The 23881-nt window shown below is 43.0% G+C and overlaps 1 protein-coding gene across 1 annotated transcript in view; it reads left to right on the forward strand.

Moving 5' to 3' along the window:
* pnpla7b (patatin-like phospholipase domain containing 7b) overlaps positions 1–23881 on the forward strand; it is a 331521-nt gene that overhangs the window by 149422 nt on the left and 158218 nt on the right. The window contains exon 22 of the mRNA XM_073052200.1: positions 5209–5361. Within this exon, the coding sequence (XP_072908301.1) occupies positions 5209–5361 (153 nt within the window). The remainder of the gene's footprint in view (positions 1–5208; positions 5362–23881) is intronic.

Below are 23881 nucleotides of genomic sequence, written 5' to 3' on the forward strand. Positions count from 1 at the left end.
AGGTCAGCATCCCATGTCCTAACCATGTTAATTATCTGCATTGCCTTCTTTAAAGATCTGTGATCTTGTACTCCAACGTTCCCCTGTCCTCAACACTACTTCGTTTCTTGTCCTTCCTTATGTGTGCTCATTTTCTGCTCAGCTTCTGTGTTAAGAACTTGTAAGACCATAATATATAGGAGCAGAATTAGGCCGTTTGGCTCATCGAGTCTGCTCCGCTATTTCATCATGACTGATTCAGATTTCTTATCAAACCTAATCTCCTGCCTTCTACCCGTATTCCTTCATGCCCTGACTAATCCAGAATCTATCAACCTCTGCCTTAAACATACACAAGGCCTTTGCCTCCTCACTGCTTGTGGCAAAGAATGCCACTGTTTCACCACCCTCTAGCTAAAGAAATTCCTCCTCATCCCCATTTTAAAAAGATGCCCCTCTATTCTGAGGCTGTGTCCCCTGGTATTACTCTTCCACCATAGGAAACATCTTCTCCATATTCACTCATCCACTCTATCAAGACCTTTCTCCATTTGATAGGTTTCAATGAGGTCACCCCTCAGTCTTCGAGTTCTAGTGAATACAGGCCCAGAGCCAACAGACGCTCTTCATGTGACACAGGCCATTCAGCACATCGTTTCTAAGTTAAGGGGTCCAAACTGCTCTCAGGACTCCAAATGAGGCCTCAGCAGTGCTTTATAAAGTTTCAACATTACATCTTTGCTTTTATATTCTAGTCCTCTTCAAATGAATGCCAACAGTGCATTTGCCTTCCGCACCACAGACACCAAGGAGATGCTCGTGGACTACAGGAGGAATGGAGACAGGCTAACCCCTATTGATATCAATGGATCTGGGGTTGAGAGGGTGAACAGCTTTAAGTTGGCATACACATCACCGAGGATCTCCGGTGGTCTGTACATACCAGCTGTGTGGTGAAAAAGGCACAACAGCACCTCTTTCACCTCAGATGGTTGAAGAAGTTCGGTATAGGCCCCCAAATCCCAAGAACTTTCTACAGGGGCACAATTGAGAGCATCCTGACTGGCTGCATCACTGCCTGGTATGGGAACTGTACTTCCCTCAATTGCAGGACTCATCAGAGAATAGTGCGGACAGCCCAACACATTTGTAGATGTGAACTTCCCACTATTCAGGACACTTACAAAGACAGGTGTGTAAAAAGGGCCCGAAGGATGATCGGGGACTCAAGTCACCCCAATCACAAACTATTTCAGCTGCTACCATCCGGGAAATGGTACAGCAGCAGAAAAGCCAGGAGCAACAGGCTTCGGGACAACTTCTTCCACCAGGCCATCATACTGAAACAATTGTATTTCTGTTATATTGACTGTCCTGTTGTACGTACAATTTATTATAAATTTCTATAAATTGCACATTGCAATGTAAAGATTACTCCTCATGTATATGAAGGATGTAAGTAATAAAGTCAATTCAATTCAAATTCAATGTGCAAATTAACCTTTAGAGGACCCCGTTCAAGGACTCCCAAGATGCTTTACACCTCAGTTTTTTGTATTTTTTCTCCATTTAGAAAATGGTCAATCCTTTCATTTCTTCTACCAAAGTGCATGACCACGCAATTCCTGACATTGTGTTCCATCTGCCATTTCTTTGCCCATCGTCCTAATCTGCCAAAGTCCTTCTGTTGTCTCTCTACTTCCTCAAATCTACCTTCCCCTCCAGCTATCTTTGTATTGTCTTTACACTTTGTAACTAAGCCACCCATTCCATTATCCAAATCATTGACATATAATGTAAAAGACTAAGTCCCACGCAGACCCCTGTGGAACAGCACTAGACACTGGCAGCCAGCCAGAAAAGGTTCCCTTTATTCTGACTGTTTGCCTCCTGCCAACCAGCCACTGCTTCATCCACACAAGAGTCTTTCCCGTTAAGTAGCCCCATGTGTGGCACCTTGCCCAAAGGCCTTCTGAAAATCCAAGCACACAACATCAACTGATTCTCCTTTGTTTATCCTGCTTGTTATTTCTTTAAGGAATTTCAACAGGTTTGTCAGGCAAGATTTTCCCTTGAGGAAACTATGAAACAATGCTGACTTTGGCCTATTTTATCATATACCTCCAAGTACTCTGAGACTTAATCCTGAACAATTGACACCAACGTCTTCCCAATGACTGAGGTCAGATTAACTGGCTTATAATTTCCTCTCTTCTGCCTCTCTCCCTTCTTGAAGAGTGGAGTGACATTTGCAATTTTCAGGCCTTCCGGACCTATTCCAGAATCTAGTGATTTTTGAAAGATTGTTACTAGTGCCTCCAGGATCTCTTAAGCCACCTCTTTCAGAGTTCTGAGGTGTACACTATCTGGTCCAGATGATTTATCTACCTTCAGACCTTTCAGTTTCCCAAGAGCCTTCTCTCTAGTTATGGGAACTTCACGCGCCCAGACACCTAGACCTTCCACCATACTGCCAATGTCTTCCACTGTGAAGGCTGGTACAAAATACTTATTCAGTTTGTCTGCTATTTTGTTGTTCCCCCATTACTACCTCTCCAAAATTGTTTTCTAGTGGTCCACTCTTGCCTCTCTTTTACACTTAATGTACTTGAAGAAACTTTTGGTACCCTCTTTAATATTATTGGGTAGCTTACTTTTGTATTCCAGCTTTACCTTCTTAATGACTTTCTTTTAGTTACCTTCATTGGTTTTTAAAAGCTTCCCAATCCTCTAACTTCCTCTTAATCTTTGCTGTATTATATGCCCTCTGTTTGGCTTTTATGTTGCCTTTGACTTCTCTAGTTAGCCATAACTTTGTCATCTTGCCTTAAAAATACTTCTTCCTCTTTGGGATGTATATATCTTGTGCTTTCCGAATTGTTTCCAGAAATTCCAGCCATTGTTTCTCTGCCGACATCCCTGCCAGTGTTCTTTTCCAATCAGTTCTGGCCAACTCCTCTCTCGTGCCTCTGTAATCCCCTTTACTCCACTGTGATACTGATACATCTGACATTAGCTTCCCCCTCTCTCAAATTTCAGGGTGAATTCGATCATATTATGATCATTTTCCCTTGAGGGTCCTTTACCTCAAGCTCTCTAATTAATTCTAGTTCATTGCACAACACCCAACCTAGAATAGCTGACCCTCTAGTGGGCTGAACCACAAGTTGCTCTAAAAAGCCATCTTGTGGCCACTCTAGAAATTCCTCCCTTCTAGAATCCAGCACCAACCTGATTTTCCCAACCTACCTGCATTTTGAAGTCTCCGTGACTATTGTAACATTGCCCTTTTGAGATGCATTTCCTATCCCCAGATTGTAGGCAACATCCTTACTACTGTTTGGGGGTCTGTATACAACTCCCATTTTATCCTTGCAGTTTTTTAGCTGTATCCACAATGATTCAATGCCTTCTGACCTTATGTCATCTGTTTCTAATGATTTGATGTCATTTTTTACCAATAGAGCAACACCATCCTTTCTGCCTTTCTGCCTATCTTTTTGATACAATATGTATCCTTGGATATTAAGCTCCCAGCTATAATCTTACAGCCACGATTTCATGATGCCTACAACATTATACCTGCTAATCTGCAACTGTGCTGCAAGTTCATCTACCTTATTCCATATAAGGCGTGCATTCAGCTGCAATGCCTTCAATCCCGTATTCACCCTTGTCGCTTTTTTTGCCACCACGCTCAACCTTCTGATTCCTAACTTCGTCTGAGGTCTTACCAACATCTCCCTCCGCAATCTCTCCACTAACTGTTGTGGTACTCTGGTTTCCACCTCCTGCAGCTCTAGTTTAAACCCCACTGTGCAACATTAACAAACTTTCCCACTAGGATATTGGTCTCCCTCCATTTCAGGTGCAAATTGTACCTTCTGTACAGGTCCCACCTTCCCTGGAAGAGAGACCAATGATCCAAGAATTCTGTGACCTCTCTCCTACAGCAACTCCTTAGCCACATATTAAACTGTATAATCTTCCTTGTTCTAGCCTCACTGCATAGACCCTGACTCCTGACTGTTCACCCTCCAATGTAAGAATGCTAAGGACTTGATCTGAGATACCCTGGACCCTGGCACCCAGGAGGCAATGCACCATTCGGGAATCTTGTTCTCGCCCACAGAAGATCCTGTCTGTTCCCCTAACTAACGAATCCCCTGTCACCACAGCGTGCCTCTTCTTCCCCCTTCCCATCTGAGTCAAAGTGTTAAACCTCTTATTGAGGGGGATGGCTACAGGGGGTACTCTGCATTGGCTCCTTAACCCTTTTCTTCTTCCTGATTGCCACCCAGTTTCCTGTGTCTTGCACCTTGGCTGTAACTACCTCTCTATTGGTCCTATCTATCACTCCTTCGGCCTCCTGAATGCTTCAGTGTAGTAGGACACTATTACAAATTTAAAAAATTTAAAAATATTAGAAGTGTATCTCATATAATGGTTGGCTTGGAGTTGGATAGGTGATGGATTGGGTGCTTTTCTTCTTTTCTCTTTTTTTCCTTTTTTACTATGGGTGACTTGCTCATTTGTTAAGACATGTATTATTGTTATTTTTGTTTATGTGGCAATGATCCTTCCATATATATTATTGATTTTCTTTTCTTCATTGTAGTTTTGCAGAAAATTATAAATAAAATATTTTTTTTAAAATTTCTTTAATCTCACACCTACCCCCATTATTCTTTCAACTTCCCCTCCCTTCCCTACCCAACTCTCAACTTCCCCTCCAATCTCAATCTCTTTTCCTACCCCCCTCCCATTCCTGATCTCTGCCTCTTCCTCTCAACCTTACTCATTCACACCCCATTCCTCTCTTTCAGCTAATATTTTTGCTGCTCTAAAATAGGTCCTCTCTTTCCACTCACCTGGCTCTGGTTCTGCCAATCCATTTCTAATTTAATAGTTCAGTGGAGAATATTTTCATACTATGTCTTAACTAAGAAAGTAAATAAAAGGATTGTTGAGTAATTAATGGAAATAGCATCCAATATTCTGGAAAATCTGCCACTCCAGCACCACCAAATTCCCAAGTGTATCAGCGTTTTATAATAGTAGGTCTGGAGGGAAGAAGGTCCAATGTGTATGGTTGGCGGGGTTTAACAGGTACTTCTGTTTACAGTTGTAGCAGAAGCCCCAGCACATTGTGGTGCTTTAGGTGGTACAACCAAGCAGGCGCTCTTTTCTTACACAACCTCAGCCAATTTTATCATCTCTCTTTGTAAGGGCGTGGCTTGGGAATCCACACTGTGAGCAACAAATGGGAATTGGTGGGGAACTCTGCCAGTAATCTCTCCACGGTGGCCATCCTGCCAGTGTCCGAAGACGTTCCTATTACTGCCTTCACCTTGGAACTCCGACATGCACTCAGTGCCATTGGTAAGTAACTATTTCAATACTCCTCTACCGTACCAGAGTTCTGGAACTTGTGCTGTAAGATGGTGTGATGAGCAAATCTGACTCCAATTTATGTGTTTTACATGCATCACCTACATCTCTTTACTAGCTTTTATTTCTGGAATATGTGTGCATTTCTGAGCCTATAGTATGTCTTGACCTGTGGGATTTTTAGTCATATATTGGTTAAGGATCATGTGCAGACAACACCTATTGTGAGCCATGGCTTCTCTGAATGACAAGTGAATGATTGCACCAGTGGCTATGGGTCATAGAGTCGTACAGCACTGATGCAGAGTGCCCAGTGGCTCTGGGTTAATTCCGACCAAGATGCCTCATCCAAGCTAGTTGCAGCTAACAGCCCTTGGCCCATAACTTTATAAACCTTGAGGAATGCCAGTCCCAAGAAATCTACTTTGTGGGCTTCATTGTTTGCAAATAGTACTCTACACTAAAAAGAAGTAGGTGAGTAGTCTCCACAAACTCTGCCTTCCATTGTAATTACTTAAAAAATAAAATATAACATCATAATGGAAGGAGTCTAGCAAATATTGATGTAATTTCACAGATTCCATCCCAGAGGCATGTACAGGTTATAGAATGCACATGGATCATTGCTTGGGTCTCTGTGGTGTGTGATATATAGCAATAAATTGGATGAAAATGGAGATGGGTGAATTAGCGTGGTTGCAGATGACACCAGACTTGGTGGAGTTGTGGACTGTCTGGTGTCAAAAGAATACAGCAGGATATAGCTCATTTACAGAAATGGGCATAGCAGATGGGCATGTGTGAGGTCTGCATTTTGGGACTGGGAGGTCAAATGAAAGAGGAGAAAGCATACTTTAATAGCATTGAGGTACAGTGGGATCTTGGGGCCTAGCTCCATAGATCACTGAAAGTGGCTGAACAATTGGATAAGGGGGTAAAGAAGATGCATGGAATGCCTTCCTTCATTGGTAGGGGTGTTGAGTATTTGAGTAAGGAAATCATGCTGCAACTATAAAACAACTTTAGTAAGGCAGTACTTGTAATATCACATGCAGATCTGGTTGTGCTATTTTAATAAGGATTTGGAGACTATGGAGAAGGTGCAGAGCAGGTTTGCCAGGTTGCTAACTGGATTAGAGGGAATGCGGGATAAGGAGACATTGGACAAACTTGGGTTCTCCTTAGAATGTCAGAGGCTACGAGGAGACCTAATGGAAGTTTTTAAAATATGAGAAGCATAGATAAGATAGACAGTAAAAATCTTCCCCCGCCCCCCAGAGCAGAAATGTCAAACAGCAGAGAGTTTATGGTTAGAGCTTTTATGAGCTTTTATGGTTAGAGGGGGAAGTTTTAAAAGCAGAGAGTGGTCGGTGTCTGGAATGGGTTACCAATAGTAGTAGTGGAGTCAGACAGTCTGGTGGAGTTTAGAAAGCTCTTAGGATAGACACATGAATATGGGGTGATATGGATGATCTACAGGAGGAGGACATTTAGTATAAATTGGTATCAAAATCAACACAACATTGTGGGCTGAAAGGTCTGTCCAGTGCTGTTATGTTCTATGTTTGAATTGTTGCAGCTATTGGCTCCCTGTAGTACACTCTAGCCCGCATCAAATTCCCTGCTTTTTCCTCATTTTATCATCAATATTTTCACGCTTCTTTTGAAAGCAAGACATCCATGCTTTTGGGGATTGAGATTTAGATCTTAACTACTCACTGCTTCAAAGCTATTTTCTCCTCTTCTCATCCCTTGGTCTTTTGCCAAACGCTGTAACAGCTGGGCTGAGGAAGGCAGACTTAATGTAAAATTTCTCTCTATAGATCTGTATGTCATGATAATGTGTGCCTGCATCACATCTCCTCACAAAACTCTTTACTATTAGGATGGCAACTCAAGATTCATGTATTAATTCAAAATATGTAGAAATCTGACTCTGACCTGTGAACCATTTGCCCTACCAGCTCACCCACCTCTCATTCTCTGTAGAAACAAATGTATAGAGTCAGGAACTGTGTTAACTAATTTGCAACAGTGAGAGTTTGTTAGCATTATTTAGCTCCTTTTAACTGAGTAATAGTACTGAATGTTTGTGTTTTTCCCACAAGCACGAGTTGATGTGCTGAGAGTGCTGCTACCCTCATACAAAGAAAAATTGCTATATAAAATAATCAAACCCAAAAAGATAAACTGGATTAGCTTTAACTTTCTAGAGTCCAGAGGTTAATTTTGAAGAGGAATGCTGGATTATCTGCCTCCCCACGAGGTGTTTTGGATTTTTAATCTAGTTTATGCCATCTCCTGGGCATCACCAAGGGAAGATGATGAAGTGTATACACCCACTTTATTAGGTACACCTCATTAATGCAATTATCTAATCAACCATTATATGGCAGCAACTCAATGCATAAAAGCGTGCAGACATGGTCAAGAGGTTCAGTTGTTGTGGGGAAGAAATGTGATCTGAGGGAGTTTGACCATGGAGTGGTTGTTGATGCCAGGCAGGGTGGTTAGAATATCTCAGAAATTGCTGATCTTGTGGGATTTTCACAGACAACAGTCTCTAAATTTATAGGGAATGGTGTGAAAAACAGAAAAAAAAATCCAGTGAGTGGCATTTCTGTGGGTGAAAACACCTCGTTAATAAGAGAGGTCAGAGGAGAATGGACAGTGATTCAAGCTGAAACAAAGGTGGCGATAGCTCAAGTAACCATGTGTTACAACAGTGGTGTGCAGAATAGCATCTCTGAATACACAGCTCATCAATTCTTGAAGTGGATGGGCTACAGCAGCAGAAGACCACACGGGTTCCTCTTCTGTACCTCATAAAGTTGCCACTGAGTGTATTCGTTCTGGACAGGCTATGCAAACCACTGTGTTCTTTCCAGTTAATTCAGCTGTTAGTGATAGCTACAAGGCAGCAAGATCTTTCTGCTGGTAACTTTGTCATGCTGTTGTTCACTGATGCTGTGGCAGAATTAGTAACACCGGATTCATGATTCCTTTTGAAAGCAAAACATCCATGCTTTTGGGGATTGAGTTTTAGATCTTAACTACTCACTGCTTCAAAACTATTTTCTCCTCTTCTCATCCCTTGGTCTTTTGCCAAACGCTGTAACAGCTGGGCTGAGGAAGGCAGACTTAATGTAAAATTTCTCTCTATAGATCTGTATGTCATGATATTGTGTGCCTGCATCACATCTCCTCACAAAACTCTTTACTATTAGGATGGCAACTCAAGATTCACGTATTAATTCAAAATATGTAGAAATCTGACTCTGACCCATGAGCCATTTGCCCTACCAGCTCACCCACCTCCCATTCTCTGTAGAAAGAGATGTATAGAGTCAGGAACTGTGTTAACTAATTTGCAACAGTGAGAGCTTGTTAGCATTATTTAGCTCCTTTTAACTGAATAATACTACTGACTGTGTTTTCCCACAAGCACGAGTTGACTGTGTTTGTGCTGAGGGTGCTGATACTCTCATACAAAAATATGTTTGTTCTATGTAAGATAATCAGACCCAAAATGATGAACTGGATTAGCTTTAACTTTCTGCAATCCAGAGTTAGTTTTGAAGAGGAATGCCTTCCCTCAAAGGTGGGGTATCGCTCTAAATTAAAGATGAGATCAGGGTGATAGTGAGAGATGATACAAGATCTAAGGAGCAGAATGTTGAATCCATCTGGGTAGAGATTAGTAATAGTAAAGGGAAAAAATCACTAGTGGGAGTTGTCGATCGGCTACCGAATAAGAACATTGCAGTAGCACAGGCAATAAACAGAGAAATATTTGAGGCATACATGAGGAAATCTGCAGATGCTGGAAATTCAAGCAACACACACAAAATGCTGGTGGAATGCAGCAGGCGAGGCAGCATCTATAGGAAGAAGTACAGTTGACGTTTTGGGTCGAGACCCTTCGTCAGGACTAATGGAAAAAAGAGATAGTAAGAGATTTGAAAGTGGGAGGGAGAGGAGGAGACCCGAAATGATAGGAGAAGACAGGAGAGGGAGGGATGAAGCTAAGAACTGGGAAGTTGATTGGCAAAAGGGATACAGAGCTGGAGAAGGGGGGAGTATTATAGGACAGAAGGCCACCAGCAAGCATATCTTTCCCTCCCCCCACTTTCTGCTTTCTGCAGGGATCGCTCCCTATTTGACTCCCTTATCCATTCGTCACCCCCATCCCTTCCCACTGATCTCCCTCCTGGCACTTATCCTTGTATGCGGAAAAAGTGCTACACCTGTCCTTACATTTCTTCCATCACCACCATTCAGGGCCCCAGACAGTCCTTCCAGGTGAGGCGACACTTCACCTGTGAGTCTGCTGGTGTGGTATACTGTGTCCGGTGCTCCCGGTGTCACCTTCTATATATTGGTGAGACCCGACGCAGACTGGGAGACCGTTTCGCTGAACACCTACGCTGTGTCCGCCAGAGGAAGCAGGATCTCCCAGTGGCCACACATTTTAATTCCATTCCTAATATTTGAGGCATGTAAGAATGGAACAGCAGTTATCAAAGGGGACTTTACCTTGCACATAGATTGGGTGAAACATGTTACTGAACCTACGAGGGATTTACTGCTATCTTAGATTTGGTCCTGTGCAATGAGTCAGGTAAAATTAGTGACGTTGTAGTTGGGGATCCTTTTGGAAAGAGTGATCACAGTTTGACTGAATTTCTCATACAAATAGAGGGTGCAATAGTTCAATCTAAAACCAGTGTATTATGCCTAAACAAGGGAGACTACAATGGGATGAGGGTAAATTTGGCTAGTGTAGACTGGGAACAACTGGCCATGTGGTGAGACAGTTGAGGAACAGTGGAAGACTTTCAAAGAGATTTTTCATGGTGCTCAACAAAAGTATATTCCTGTTAAAAGCAAGGAAAGTAAGGGCGAGGAGAGCCAGCCTTGGATAACTAAGGAATTAAAAGAAGGCATCGAGCTAAAAGCTTGTGCATACAAGACTAGTGGGAAACCAGAAGGTTGTGAAAACTTAGAAAAGCAACTAAGTACCACTAAGCAAACAATAAAGAAAAGGAAGCTGGATTATGAAAATAAGCTAGCACAAAATATAAGAATAGATAGTTAAAGTTTTTGTAATTATATACAGCGGAAAAGGGTGGCTAAAGTGAATGTAGGTCCCTTGAGGGATAAGAAAGGGGAATTGATATTGTGTAATGAGGAACTGGCTGAGGCTTTGAAGGACTATTTTGCGTCGGTCTTCATGGTGGAGGACTCACCTAATGAGCCAAAGAGAGATGTTATGGATGTGATGGGAGGTGAGGACCTCGATACAATAGCTATCACTAACGAGGTAGTGCTGAGCAAACTTGTAGGCCTGAAGATAGCTAAGTCCCTTGGTCCTGATGGAATGCATCCCAGAGTACTGAAAGAAATGGCAGAGGTTATAGTAGAGCTTTGGTGATAATTTACCAAAATTCTTTGTACTCTGGCCAGGTTCTGGCAGATTAGAAGATGTGAATGTCATACTGCTGTTCAAAAAAGGATGTAGGCAAAAGGCAGGTACTATAGGACAGTTAGTTTAACATGTGTAGTTGGGACAATGCTTGAAGCTGTCATTTAAGAAGAAATAGCGAGACATTTGGAAAGAAATGGATCCATCAGGCAGACACAGCATGGATTCAGCAAAGGCAGGTCCTGTTTGACAAACTTATTGGAGTTCTTTGAAGATATAATGAGTGCAGTGAATAGAAGGAAACAGGTGGATGTTATTTTCTTGGATTTCCAGAAGACGTTTGATAAGGTGCCACATGAAAGACTTATCCATAAGATAAGGATGCATAGAGTTGGGTGTGATGTATTAGCATGGATAGAGGATTGGTTAACTAATAGAATGAAGAGAGTTGGGATACCTGGGTGTTACTCTGGTTGGCAATCAGTGGTGAGCGGTGTGTTGCAGGGGTTGGTGCTGGGCCCACAACTGTTCATGATATACATTAACAATCTGGAAGAGGGGACCAAGTGTAGTGTATCTAAGTTTGCTGATGATACTAAATTGAGTGGAAAAGCAAATTGTGCAGAAGATACGGAGAGTCTGTAGAGAGATATAGATAGGTTAAGTGAATGGGTAAGGGACTGGCAGATGGAGTACAATGTTAGTAAATGCGAGGTCATCCACTTTGGAAGGAAAAATGAAAGAGCAGATTATTATTTAAATGGTAAAAGATTGCAGCATGCTGCTGTGCAGAGGGACTTGGGGGTGCTTGTGCATGAATCACAAAAGGTTGGTTTGCAGGTGCAGCAGGTTATCAAGAAGGCAAATGGAATGTTGGCCTTCATTACAAGAGGGATTGAATTTAAGAGCAGGGAGGTTATGCTGCAAATGTACAGGGTACTGGTGAGGCCACACCTGGAGTACTGCATGCAGTTCTGGTCTTCTTGCTTGAAGAAGGATTTACTGGCTTTGGAGGCAGTGCAGAGGAGGTTCACCAGGTTGATTCCAGAGATGAGGGGGTTAGACTGAGGAGAGATTGAGTCACCTTGGACTGTACTCACTGGAATTCAGAAGAATGAGAGATCTTTTTGAAAAATATAAAATTATGAAAGGGACAGATAAGATAGAGGCAGGAACATTGTTTCCACTAGTAAGGGAGACCAGAACTAGGCGACATAGCCTCAAGATTCAGGGGAGTAGATTTAGGACAGAGATGAGGAGGAACTGCTTTTCCCAGAAAGTGGTGACTCTGTGGAATTCTCTGCCCAATGAAACAGTGGAGTCTACCTCAGTAAATATATTTAAGAGACAGTTGGATAGATTTTTCCATAGTAAGGGAATTGAGGGTTATGGGGAAAAGGCTGCTAGGTGGGAATGAGTCCAAGGCTAGATTAGCCATGATCTTATTGAATGGCAGAGCAGACTCGACAGGCCAAATGGCCTACTCCTGCTCCTATTTCTTATGTTTATATGTTCATGTAACCAGGGCACGTCCTTAGGAAGTGTTCAGGTCATAATTGCTATTGCTCATTGTTTGCCCTCTGTCCTCAGAAGTCCGGGCAGAAGGAAGTGACTTTTGAATTTGGGTAGGACTCCTGTATTATAGATAGCAATAGGTAGACCATTATTTTAGCAATGCTTAGTCAGTTGGTGGCCACTCCCAAAGGTTTGTTGCATGGGGGAAACAGTGATGACTTGATAAATTTCAGTGTAATTGCACGGTTCTTTCATGTTAATTAAACTACACGTGTATGAATTCCAGTTTGAAGTTATCATTACACATGACAAATAAAGCTAATCTTCAGTATCTGGAGTTGCTGTTTATTTTGTTATCGTGGCGTAAATCAAAAACCAATCTTTTGGTTGTCCATAAATTCTGTGTCCTATATAAATAACACCGAAGCTGAAAGCCGTAAAGACGTACTGGATTATTGATGTCACTTTTGTGCTGAAGTGAAGCCTTCATTGGAATTATCCTTGTATTTCCATTGCTTGTTTGTGATTTCCCATGTGAAGCAGGATATACTACTGTTATGTCAAAATGTCAATTATGATGTTGTCGGGCCACTTCACTGCAGTTCAAGTACAGTGACATTCTCTCTACAACAGGTGCAAAGCTCAATCTGCATTCCTGGGAAATAATGTGCTGCTAGAATTTTGTCTGGCACTTCATATTCTTAAAATAAATGCCCGTCTCCTGCTATTGTAGTGATCACCTTTAATCACAACAACAGGGTGGGAATATTTGATTTCAGTTCAAGTATTAATCTTGTTTTTTCAGCTTGCAGTATGAATCATTCCTGTTGTTCCCAAGCATACTGTATCATAGCATCATCTTAAGGTAGAGTTGGATGGCTATTCAGTTCCGGGTGAGAGAGGGAACTATGAGGGTGAGGGAGGGCATGAGGAAATGGGTGCATCCTGGGGCTGAATTTGCTACAGAGGTGGAATGTGCACAGCAGTTGCATGAGTTGTTCAGGAGGGTGGATAGGAGGTGCATTAAATCTCTGTGAGCACTGAGATTGGATGTACAGATGTGGACGTAGTGGAAATTGAACCAAAAAGGAGTTAGGGATAAAAGAGCACCTCCTGCTTAGTCTTTTGCTGTCGTCAGCAGAAGACCACTTGAGTATCTGTTCTGTCTACCTCTGCGAATGGCCACCCCTTTCCCTCAATGTAAGCAGCTTCATCAGATGCCTGATGTCTCCCAAGCTGAAATAAAGATGAAGTGTTAGAAATCCTCAACAGGTTGGGCCGCAGCTGGGAAGAGAATCAGTGTTGAACATATCAGAATAAAGACTATTAGCCAGAACTGGGAAGGAGACAAAAGAAACACACACAAAATGCTGGAGGAAATCAGCAGGCCAGGCAGTGACCATGGAAAAGAGTAAACAATCGACGTTTCGGGCTGAGACCTGGAAAAAGAGATGAGAAGTTGGAGCAAGAAGATGGGAGGAGGGGAGGAAGAAGTACAAGCTGATAGGTGAAACCAGGAAAGGAGTAATTAGTAATTGCCCTCCCTTCACCATTCCCATTTTCTTCTCTCACCTTATCTCCTTATCTACCCGTCACTTCCCCCTTCCCTTTCTTCTACCCTCTCCTGTGTTTCCCCTTTCTCCAGCCCTTTATCTCTTTTACCAATCAACTTTCCAGCCCTTATTTCATCCCCCTCCTCTCCCAGTTTTGCCTATTACCTACTACCCTGTACTACTACCTCCCCTCCTCACAGCTTCTTGCTCTAACTTCTCTTTTTTTCCAGTGCTGATGAAGGCTCTCAGCCTGAAATGTTGACTTTACTCTTTTCCCTAGGTGCTGCCTGGCCTGCTGAGTTGCTCCAGCATTTTGTGAGTGTTGCTTGGATTTCCAGCATCTGCAGATTTTCTCATTTTTGAGGAGACAAGAGTTTTAAACTGCAGGAAGGGGTACGAATTAAATGGAGGAGGTGGGGGCTGCCCATGGGGATGAGTTGTAAACCAGATTATCCTGTCAATAAATCAGTGGGAACAGCTGGAGAGTGAGAACAAGGGCAAAAAATAATGTGTGAATGTGAAATGCAGTGAGGGAAAGCATGTTTAGCAGGTCAGGCTAGGCATGACCTCCAATCCCAGAGAAAGGATGGCAAGATGAGCTAATATTACATGTGTTCTGCTTAGCTGAATTTTGCTCAGGACAAGAATTGAACCTGCAGCATCTTGATCAAAATGACTCAATTCCAGCACTCACACAGATAAATAAAATTATTAGCAGCATATACATGGCAGGTGACAGGATTTTTTCCCCATAATGAACTTGTCTAAAGGTAGAAGACATAGGTTTAGGTTAGAGAAACAGCTGAATTTTGCTCAGGCATAGAAGGCTACGAACCAAGTAATGGCTTATGAGATTTGCAGGGGTGGGTACGTGGTGCACAGTGAGGATATGGTGAGCCGAAGGACTAGTTTCTGTATCGCATTAACCCTGTGAGCTCTATTAATGTGCATTTGGGAAACCAATGTACTCTTCCTTTGAAAGAGCAATGCAGCAGTGTCACAATAACTGCCTTTGTTATGTATGAATAGTGTTGGTCGATGTGTGCGTCTGTGGAATTGAGAAACAATAGTTCGATCTGGTTTTACAGTCTCCTGGCTTTGCGTGACTAAGAATTTTAAAATCAATTTATTTTTATTTTTTTTTAATTCTAGGCAGCTGCTAACACAAAATAGTCCAGCTAACCTCTTGTGATGACTTCTTCTGAAAGCCAGTGTCTCAATTAAACATATCACCATTGGTAACCGATGTATGTTATCTTTAAAAATGATTGAAACTATTGCTATCATTCAAAGGCAGAAAAATGTTCAGAATTTTTAATTGGTTAAGTGGCATTAATAATTAACATACTATAACAAATTAGACCTTCTGTGATATTTTTTTCTTCTTGCATTCTCTGAATTTAAATGGGCATAAAGCTCCTTGACTTTTAATGTTACCTTGAACATTCACCCCACATATACAGTTAAATAGGACATCATCCAATTACGTGTAAGTATTGTGGGACATCATCCATCTGACGCATATTCCCAGTCAGCGTGCAAAGCATACAGTTTCCCTGTAAATTCAAGGGCATGGTCCAAATTATTATCATTGCAATCACTACCCATTAATTCAGTACAAAGTTCTCACCCTTTTAACTTTTAGCAATGTGCGTTGATCATTTTACTCTGTAATCAAAATTCTGAACTTCGTTATCCTTAAAATTGAGCTCAGTGCCCTTTCAAAACAAAGTTCCTTGTAATTCCTCCCGAGAGGGACTAATATTCTTGTGAGCAGGTTTATTAGAGCTGTTAGGAGTGGTTTAAACTAATATAGCAGGGGCATGGGAATCAGTATGATAGAGCTGAGGATGAGCCAGCAGGTTCACAAGTGTAACATGAATGTAAGGAAGGACAAGCTAACAAATACAGACAGAGAAGAGTTAAATTGTATCATGAAGGCAAAATTCAAAAGGGGCAAAGAATGAAGGACTGAAGGTGCTGTATTTAAATGCATGTAGCATTCTGAATAAGATGGACACACTCGTGGCGCAATTAGAAATTGGTTGGTATGACGTTGTGGGCATCACTGGGTCATGGCTGAAAGAAGGCCATAGTTGGGAACTTGACATCAAAGGATATACTTTGTATCAAAAGGACGAGCAGGAAGGCATAGGCGGTGGTGTGGCTCTGTTGGTAATCTTCAGAAAGAAGTGACATAGGGTTAGAGAATGTTGAATCTTTATGGTGGAGTTAAGAAACTGCAAGGGTGAAAAAACATTGTGGGAATCATATATAGTCCTCCAACTTGTAGTCAAGATGTGGAGTTGAGATTGCAAAGGGAGCTGGAAAAGGCATGTAATAAAGGTAATGACACATTTGTAATGGGGGACTTCAGTGTGCGAGGGGATTGGGAAAATCTAGTTGGTGTCGGATCATAAGAGAGGAATAGGTTGAATGCCTATGAGATGGCTTTTTAGAGCAGCTTGAGCCTACTTGGGAGAAATGTTATATTAGATTGGGTGTTGTGTAATAACCCAGATTTTATCAGGGAGCTTAATGTAAAGAAACCCTTAAGAGGCAGTGATCATAATATGATTGAATTCATACTGCAATTTGAGAGGAAGAAACATAAGTCACATGTATCAGTATCGTAATGGAATAAAGGGAATTACAGAGGCAGGAGAGAGGAGCTTTCCCAGGTGGATTAGAGGAGGATATTGGTGGGGATGACGGCAGAGCAGAGACGGCTGAAGTTTCTGGGAATAGTTCACAAGACGCAGGATAGATATGTCCCACAGAAGAAGTTCTCAAATGGTAGGGCTAGGCAACTGTGACTGTCAAGTGAAGTTGAGGACTGTGTGAAAGCCAAGGAAGGGGATATAAGGTAGCAAAAGTGAGTCGTACAACAAGCTTTGACCCCAGCATCTGCAGAGTATTTTGTGTGTTAGCAAAAGTGAGTGGTTGGATGATTGGGAAGCTTTTAAAATTCAACAAAAGGCAACTAAAAAAGCTATAAGAAGGGAAAGGATGAAATATGAGGGCAATCTAGCCAATAATGTAAATGATGATGATGACGACATCGACTCAGGCCTGAGAGGCCAGCGTCGGGCATTTTCATGCCTTACAAGGCGCGGAACGAAAGACGGTGTGGCGTGCCACTCCTCACACAGACATTTCGCAGTATTTTTCTATTTTTTACGAGGTCGAGTTGCGAGCTCAATACTCAACCCGGCACGGATGGAAAGCGTACTTAGGGACAGCCCGACTGGATTCGACCCCAGGACCCTTTGTTCCGGAGTCTGGCGCTGATGTCACTGCGCCACCAGCCGACGCAGGATACTAAACCATATAAACCATATAACAATTACAGCACAGAAACAGGCCATCTCGGCCCTTCTAGTCCGTGCTGAACGCTTACTCTCACTTAGTCCCACCGACCTGCACTCAGCCCATAACCCTCCATTCCTTTCCTGTCCATATACCTATCCAATTTTACTTTAAATGACAATATCGAACCTGCCTCTACCACTTCTACTGGAAGCTGGTTCCACACAGCTACCACTCTGAGTAAAGAAGTTCCCCCTCGTGTTACCCCTAAACTTTTACCCCCTAACTCTCAACTCATGTCCTCTTGTTTGAATCTCCCCTACTCTCAGTGGAAAAAGCGTATCCACGTCAACTCTATCTATCCCCCTCATAATTTTAAATACCTCTATCAAGTCCCCCCTCAACCTTCTACGCTCCAAAGAATAATGACCTAACTTGTTCAACCTTTCTCTGTAACTTAGGTGCTGAAACCCAGGTAACATTCTAGTAAATCTTCTCTGTATTCTCTCTATTTTGTTGACATCTTTCCTATAATTCAGTGACCAGAACTGTACGCAATAGTCCAAATTCGGCCTTACCAATGCCTTGTACAATTTTAACATTACATCCCAACTCCTATACTCAATGCTGATTTATAAAGGCCAGCATACCAAAAGCTTTCTTCACCACCCTATCCACATGAGATTCCACCTTCAGGGAACTATGCACCATTATTCCTAGATCATTTTTTTCAGTTATAGAAAGAATAAAAGGAAGGTGAGAGTTGATATTGGACCACTGGAAAATGATGCTGTTAAGGTAGTAATGGGGGACAAAGAAATGGCAGATGAACTTAATGGGTCTTTGCATCATTGTTCACTGTGGCAGACACTAGCAGTGTGCCAGAGACCTGAGAGTGTCAGGGAGCAGGAGTGAGTGCCATTGCTATAAAAAAAAAAGGCAAAAGAGCTAGGCAAACTCAAAGGTCTTAAGGGTGGGTAAGTCACCTGAGCCAGGTGGACTACAACCCAGAGTCCTGAGAGAGGTTGCTGAAAAGATAACGGATGCATTGGTCATGATCTTTCAAGAATCTCTTGCTTCTGGCAAAGTCCAGATGGACTGGCAGATTGCAAATGTCACTCCACTCTTTAAGAAGGGAGGAAGACAAAAGAAAAGTAATTATAGGCCAGTTAGCCTAACCTCAGTGGTTGGCAAAGTGTTGGAGTCTATTATTATGGATGAGGTTTCAGGGTACTTGGAGACAAATGATAAAATAAGTCAAAGTCAGCATGGTTTCTGTAAAGGCAAATCTTATATGACAAATCTGTTAGAGTTCTTTGAGGAAGTAACAATCAGGGTGGACAAAGGAGAGGTGGTGGATGTAATTTACTTGGATTTTCAGAAGGCATTTGATAAGGTGTCACCCATGACACTGCTTAACAAGATAAGATCCTATGGCATTACAGGAAAGATACTGGATAGAACAATGGCTGACAGGTAGGAGGCAGCAAGTGGGAATAAAAGGGGGCTTTTTCTGGTTGGCTGCCAGTGACTAGTGGTGTTCCTCATGGGTCAGTATTGGGACTGCTAGTTTTCACATTGTTTGTCAGTGATTTGGATAATGGAATTGATCGTCTTGTGGCTAAATTTGTGGATGACACGAAGATAGGTGGAGTGGTAGGTAGTGCTGAGGAAGCAATGCGATTGTAGCAGGACTTGCACAAATTGGTAGAATAGGCAAAAAAGTGACAGATGGAACACAGTGTTCAGAAATGTATGATAATGCATTTTGGTAAAAGGATAAATAGTGTAGGCTATTATTGAATTAGAGAGAAGTTTCAAACATCAAAGATGCAGAGGGTCTTGGGGGTCCTGATGCAAGGCTTCCAGAAGGTTAATTTACAGTTTGACTCTGTGGTAAAGAAGGCAAATGCAATGTTGGCATTTATTTCAAGGGGAATAGAATATAAAAGCAAGGAGATAATGTGGAGCCTTTATAAGACACTAGTCAAGCTGCATTTGGAGTATTGTCAACAGTTTTGGTCCCCATATCTCAAAGGATGTGTTGTCATTGGAGAGTATCGAGAGGAGGTTCATGAGGATGATTCCAGGAATGAAGGGGTTAACATATGAAGAGAGAATGGCAGCTTTGGGCCTGTCCTCACTGAAATTTAGAAGAATGTGGGGGGGGGGGGGAGTGGCGGAAGAAGATATCTCATTGAAATCTACTGCATGTTGAAAGGACTAGATAGGGTGGATGTGGAGAAGACATTTCATATGGTGGGTGTATCCAGAACTGGAGGGTACAGACTCAAATTTGAGGGGTGACCTTTTAGAATAGAGGTAAAGAGTATTTTTTTTAAGCCAGAGAGTTGTGAATCTGTGGTGGAGGCCAAGTTCCTTATTGGTTGGGGCATCAAAGGATATGGTGAGAAGGTAGGTGCATGGGGTTGAGTGGGATCTGGGATCAACCATGATGGAATGCAGAGCAGACCCGATGGCCTAATTCTGCTCCTATGTCTTAGGTTCTTATTGCCTGCTACTGACACTCGTTAGTGCCGCCCTCTTATCTCTCTCTCTCTCTCTCTCTCTCTCTCTCTCTCTCTCTCTCTCTCTCTCTCTCTCTCTCTCTCTCTCTCTCTCTCTCTCTCTCTCTCTCTCTCTCACTCTCTCACTCTCTCACTCTCTCACTCTCTCACTCTCTCTGTCTCTCTCTCACACTCACACTCTGCACGGGCTCTTTGCTACTTTCTGCTGCTTCCCTTTTCTCCATGCCATTCCTTTCTGGCAAACAATCGCTGCTCTATCCCTTTGCCTTGGCACATGCTGCACTTCCCCAGTTGCTGACCCACTGCCTTTCACTGTTCTCATCCCTTTGCGCACTCCTCTGATCAAGGCTGACCTGCTTCTACTGGTTTTGTGGGCTCTGAAGTGGTTAATGAGACCAATGTGGGATCCGCAGACTCTCTGACAGATGAGTATTGATGGCTGACTGGACAGCGGGGGTTGTTTGTGAGGTAGTGTGCTTACTACTGCTACATCAACCATTCTTCTGTGTACTCGATACCAAGCTGAATGCTGCTCCTCTGCTTTGAGCAGTCATGGACCAGAGATTTTCAGGAGTTAAAGGGAATGCTGAATATCCCCAGGGAAGCTTTGAGCACATCCTTAAACTTTTACCTCTGCCCAACTTGTACCTGTGATACAACACAGAAGAGAGTATTTGTGTCAGTAGTTTGATGTTGGCATGCAAACAGTGCAGCTTCTCAATGCAGCAGGGCTCTCAGTACCCAGAGCCTCCCCCCAGCAGAGGATGCTGACATGGGTTCTTTCGTGCATTTGTGCATCTTGCAGAAACAGTGTTGGCATTTAACAGCACCTTAAGGTGCTTGTTGTAGGTGCTCAAGGTTTCAGTAGCAGACACTCACTAATCCCGGTGTCTGGCACTTCGCGTGCTGACCCCCTGGAAAATTGTAAAACAGTGGCAGAATAGGTAATGCAGATGTATGATGGAGGAGGAAGCGATCTATTTATGCCCATTGTTTATTGTTAACAAGCTCATCTTCCTTCCCCACCCATAGGCTACCTTGCTTTGATTTTTCCTCGTTAACCTTTTACCAAAGCAGGCTGGCTCTCTGTCGAGGGTGCAGGGCCTTCCTGTTGCTGCTCATCTCGAAATGGAGGTCAGACAGCTCATTTCCATAATGACTGGACTGACTGCCAAACCTGAACAAAGTCTTTATTATCGTTCCAAATTCATGCTCCGTCGAAATATGCTGAATGTTAGTTGAGAAAAGGGTTCAGATGCATAATTTTCTGTCCCTGCAATTGAATAGGTAAAGAGGACAGCAGCATTTTGGTTTTTAGCTTATTTTTTTTAGTTTTAAGAAGTTATTCAGGTCACAGACTTATTGCAGTGGAGCATTCCTCTTCTGAGCAGCAGCGACACAGGCTGTCGACCTGGAAATTAAAATTACCCCTTTCCTTTCGCAAATGCTGCTTAACCTGCTGAATTCCTCCAGCAGCTTATTATTTAAATACTTACTGCCCGTTATGCTGCTGGCTTTTAGGGCAGCAATGAAGGTCCTCCATCTCAGTCTGTCCATACAATCACACACAGATAAAGAAAGATTCTTCATTGCTGTTTCCCTAACCATTTTTGTTACCCATCAGGTTGTTAGCCCTTAGCTTTATTATTTAAATGCATTTCCCTTATCTGGCTGCTTTAGACCGCATATTGATGTATTAGTGTTTTTGATGCCAGTCTAAAGAATGAAAAGGAGCCTTCACTGATAGGAAACAAAGCCACAGTCTCTCCAATTGATTAGTAGAATGTAAAGCAATTTGTTGGATGTGTACTGGGTTTTTATCTGAGGTGGGCATGTCAGAGCTGACTTCCAGTAAGTCGATGCCAACTTAATGCATCTTGCTTTCACGGAAGTTTTGGTTAAGCCATTTTGTTTTTGTAATCTGTTCATGTTCCGTCAAGCAAAAGTGAGTTAGTGAGCATTTCACCTTCAAGTAATGGAGGAGGGGGAGAAGTGAGTGATCATTAATTTTACATTTCTGCAGCTGTGCTTTTTTAGGTGGTTGTTTTCTCTAAGTGGCTGAGCTATTATCCAATTTGGAAAGAAAATCATGCTGCATGATATGATATCTGATCTTTTTATTGCTACCAATGTTTTTGAAATATACTTAAATACTCTTTGTGCAAGGACATTAGAAACCATAATAAAGACTAACTTTAGGTTTGACAGTCCGTCCAGTCTTTATGGAAATATGCTGTCTGACTTCCTTTTCAAGATGAGCAGCAACAGGAGGTCCCTGACCTGTTGACAGAGAGCCAGCCTGCTCTGGTAAAAGCTAGTAGTATAGGAGGTAGTATACGGGCAGGAAAGGGAGGTGACCTTTCCAGCAAGAGACTCTGCGAATAAATGGATCTTTTGCTGATTGACAAGATGTAATGAAATGCAAGATGTGTCACATGGATTTGTGCTGAAGGTACAGTTGCTAAATCTGCTGATGGCACAAGTGTAGGTAGGAAATTAAGTTGTGAACGGGCTATAGTGGAATATATTGATTGAGAGAGAGTATACTATGCGGGTTTGTGAATTGTCAATTTTAGCAGAAAGAAATAAAGTGAAAGCATATTGTCTACATTATATGAGTTACAGAGGCCGTGAGATATGGGTGCAGTGGTGTATGGTTTGCAATATGTAGATATTGCAGAAGCTTAGAGAAACCTACAGAATGTTCTGGTTTATTGTAAGAGGAAATTAATGCAAAAGTAGAAAGGCTGTGTTTCTGTGTTAGCTTTTTAGGCAGTCCCTCGGGATGAAAGATGGCTTGCTCTGAGCTGTGAAACATGCCTGCTCATGAATTCTTTAATGTGATGTGACTGTTGTACGTCCGGACGAGGAGAGACATAATAAGCAGAACGTAAGCTGCTGGTGGAACTCAGAGGCTTGAGCAGCATCTGTGGAAGTGGGGGAGGCATCATCAGTTCCTTTCCCACCACAGATGCTGCTTGACCTGACATTGATAGTAAGGTCTTGCAAAGCAGTCCAAGAGGCCTGGAAACTACACAGATTTGATGCACACATTCCTGAGCTTACCCACTTCTTTTCCCTCAGCCTCGACCCAACTTCTTCGCCCTCTCGATTCTACTTATCTCTTCCCCACCCCTGTCTCCCAGTCCTGACCTCCCCTCACTCTCCAGCTGTTTGCTCTCTCTAAGAATGAGGCAGTTCTCCCATCATAGCCTCTTTTCCTCTTCGGTGCCACTCCCTGATTGTCAGTTCCGTTCCCTGCAGTGATGCCAGATGGAAGTCAACAGTCTACTCAAGTGCCCAGGGTATCTTCAGCTTCTCCACACGGTGAAGCCTGATGTTGATGGGTGGTCATCTCCTGGTACACTGCAGGTTCTGGCTTCCAGGTGGCACAGAGTTGGATCCGTAAGCTTGGGAACAGCACTGTAGAGAACAGTTGCAATGTTGAGTAGCATCTCACTCAAGGAGAGTATAAACAGCTGAACATGAAAGGGAGATGTGAACTGGTGGGGAAATAGTGGAGCTGTGGCGACCCACTTCCTAGCGCACTCGAACCGGCTCACAAATAGCCAGCGCGCCGGCACAAAGGCCAGTCCCGAAAGGGCGCCAGGTCTGCTTCACCAACAAAGGGAAAAGCCTGCGGGGGATTGTGAGTACGTGCCCCCCTACAGCATCCACGCCCGGGGAGGGCGGGATCAGGGAGGCTTTAAAACAAGGCTGTGAAGTTTGAATAAAATCTTCTTTAACTGCAGTTTACCGACTCCGTGTCGTTATTTTAGCGCTGCATGTAGCACACCACTACAATTGGTGACCCCGACGGTCCAAACGATTTTTGGACCGGAGATGACCAACGCCGCATCTGTTCATGCGGTTTCATTGAAACTGCCAAGCTTCTGGACGCTGCGACCTCACCTCTGGTTCCAGCAAGCAGAAGCCCAATTCCACGTTCGGCAGATAACCTCAGAGGACACACGTTACTACTACGTGGTGAGCTCCCTCGACCAGGACACAGCGACCTGGACACAGGACACAGTCTCCCCCAGCGGACGGCAAGTACACAGAATTCAAAGCCCTGCTCATAAGGACTTTCGGACTCTCACGGCGCGAGCCGGCTGCCCGTTTACTGCACCTGGATGGTTTGGGAGACAGACCTCCATCGGCTTTAATGAATGAGATGTTGT

This window comes from Hemitrygon akajei, chromosome 7 (assembly GCF_048418815.1).
Source record: "Hemitrygon akajei chromosome 7, sHemAka1.3, whole genome shotgun sequence".
Taxonomy (NCBI): Eukaryota; Metazoa; Chordata; class Chondrichthyes; order Myliobatiformes; family Dasyatidae; genus Hemitrygon; species Hemitrygon akajei.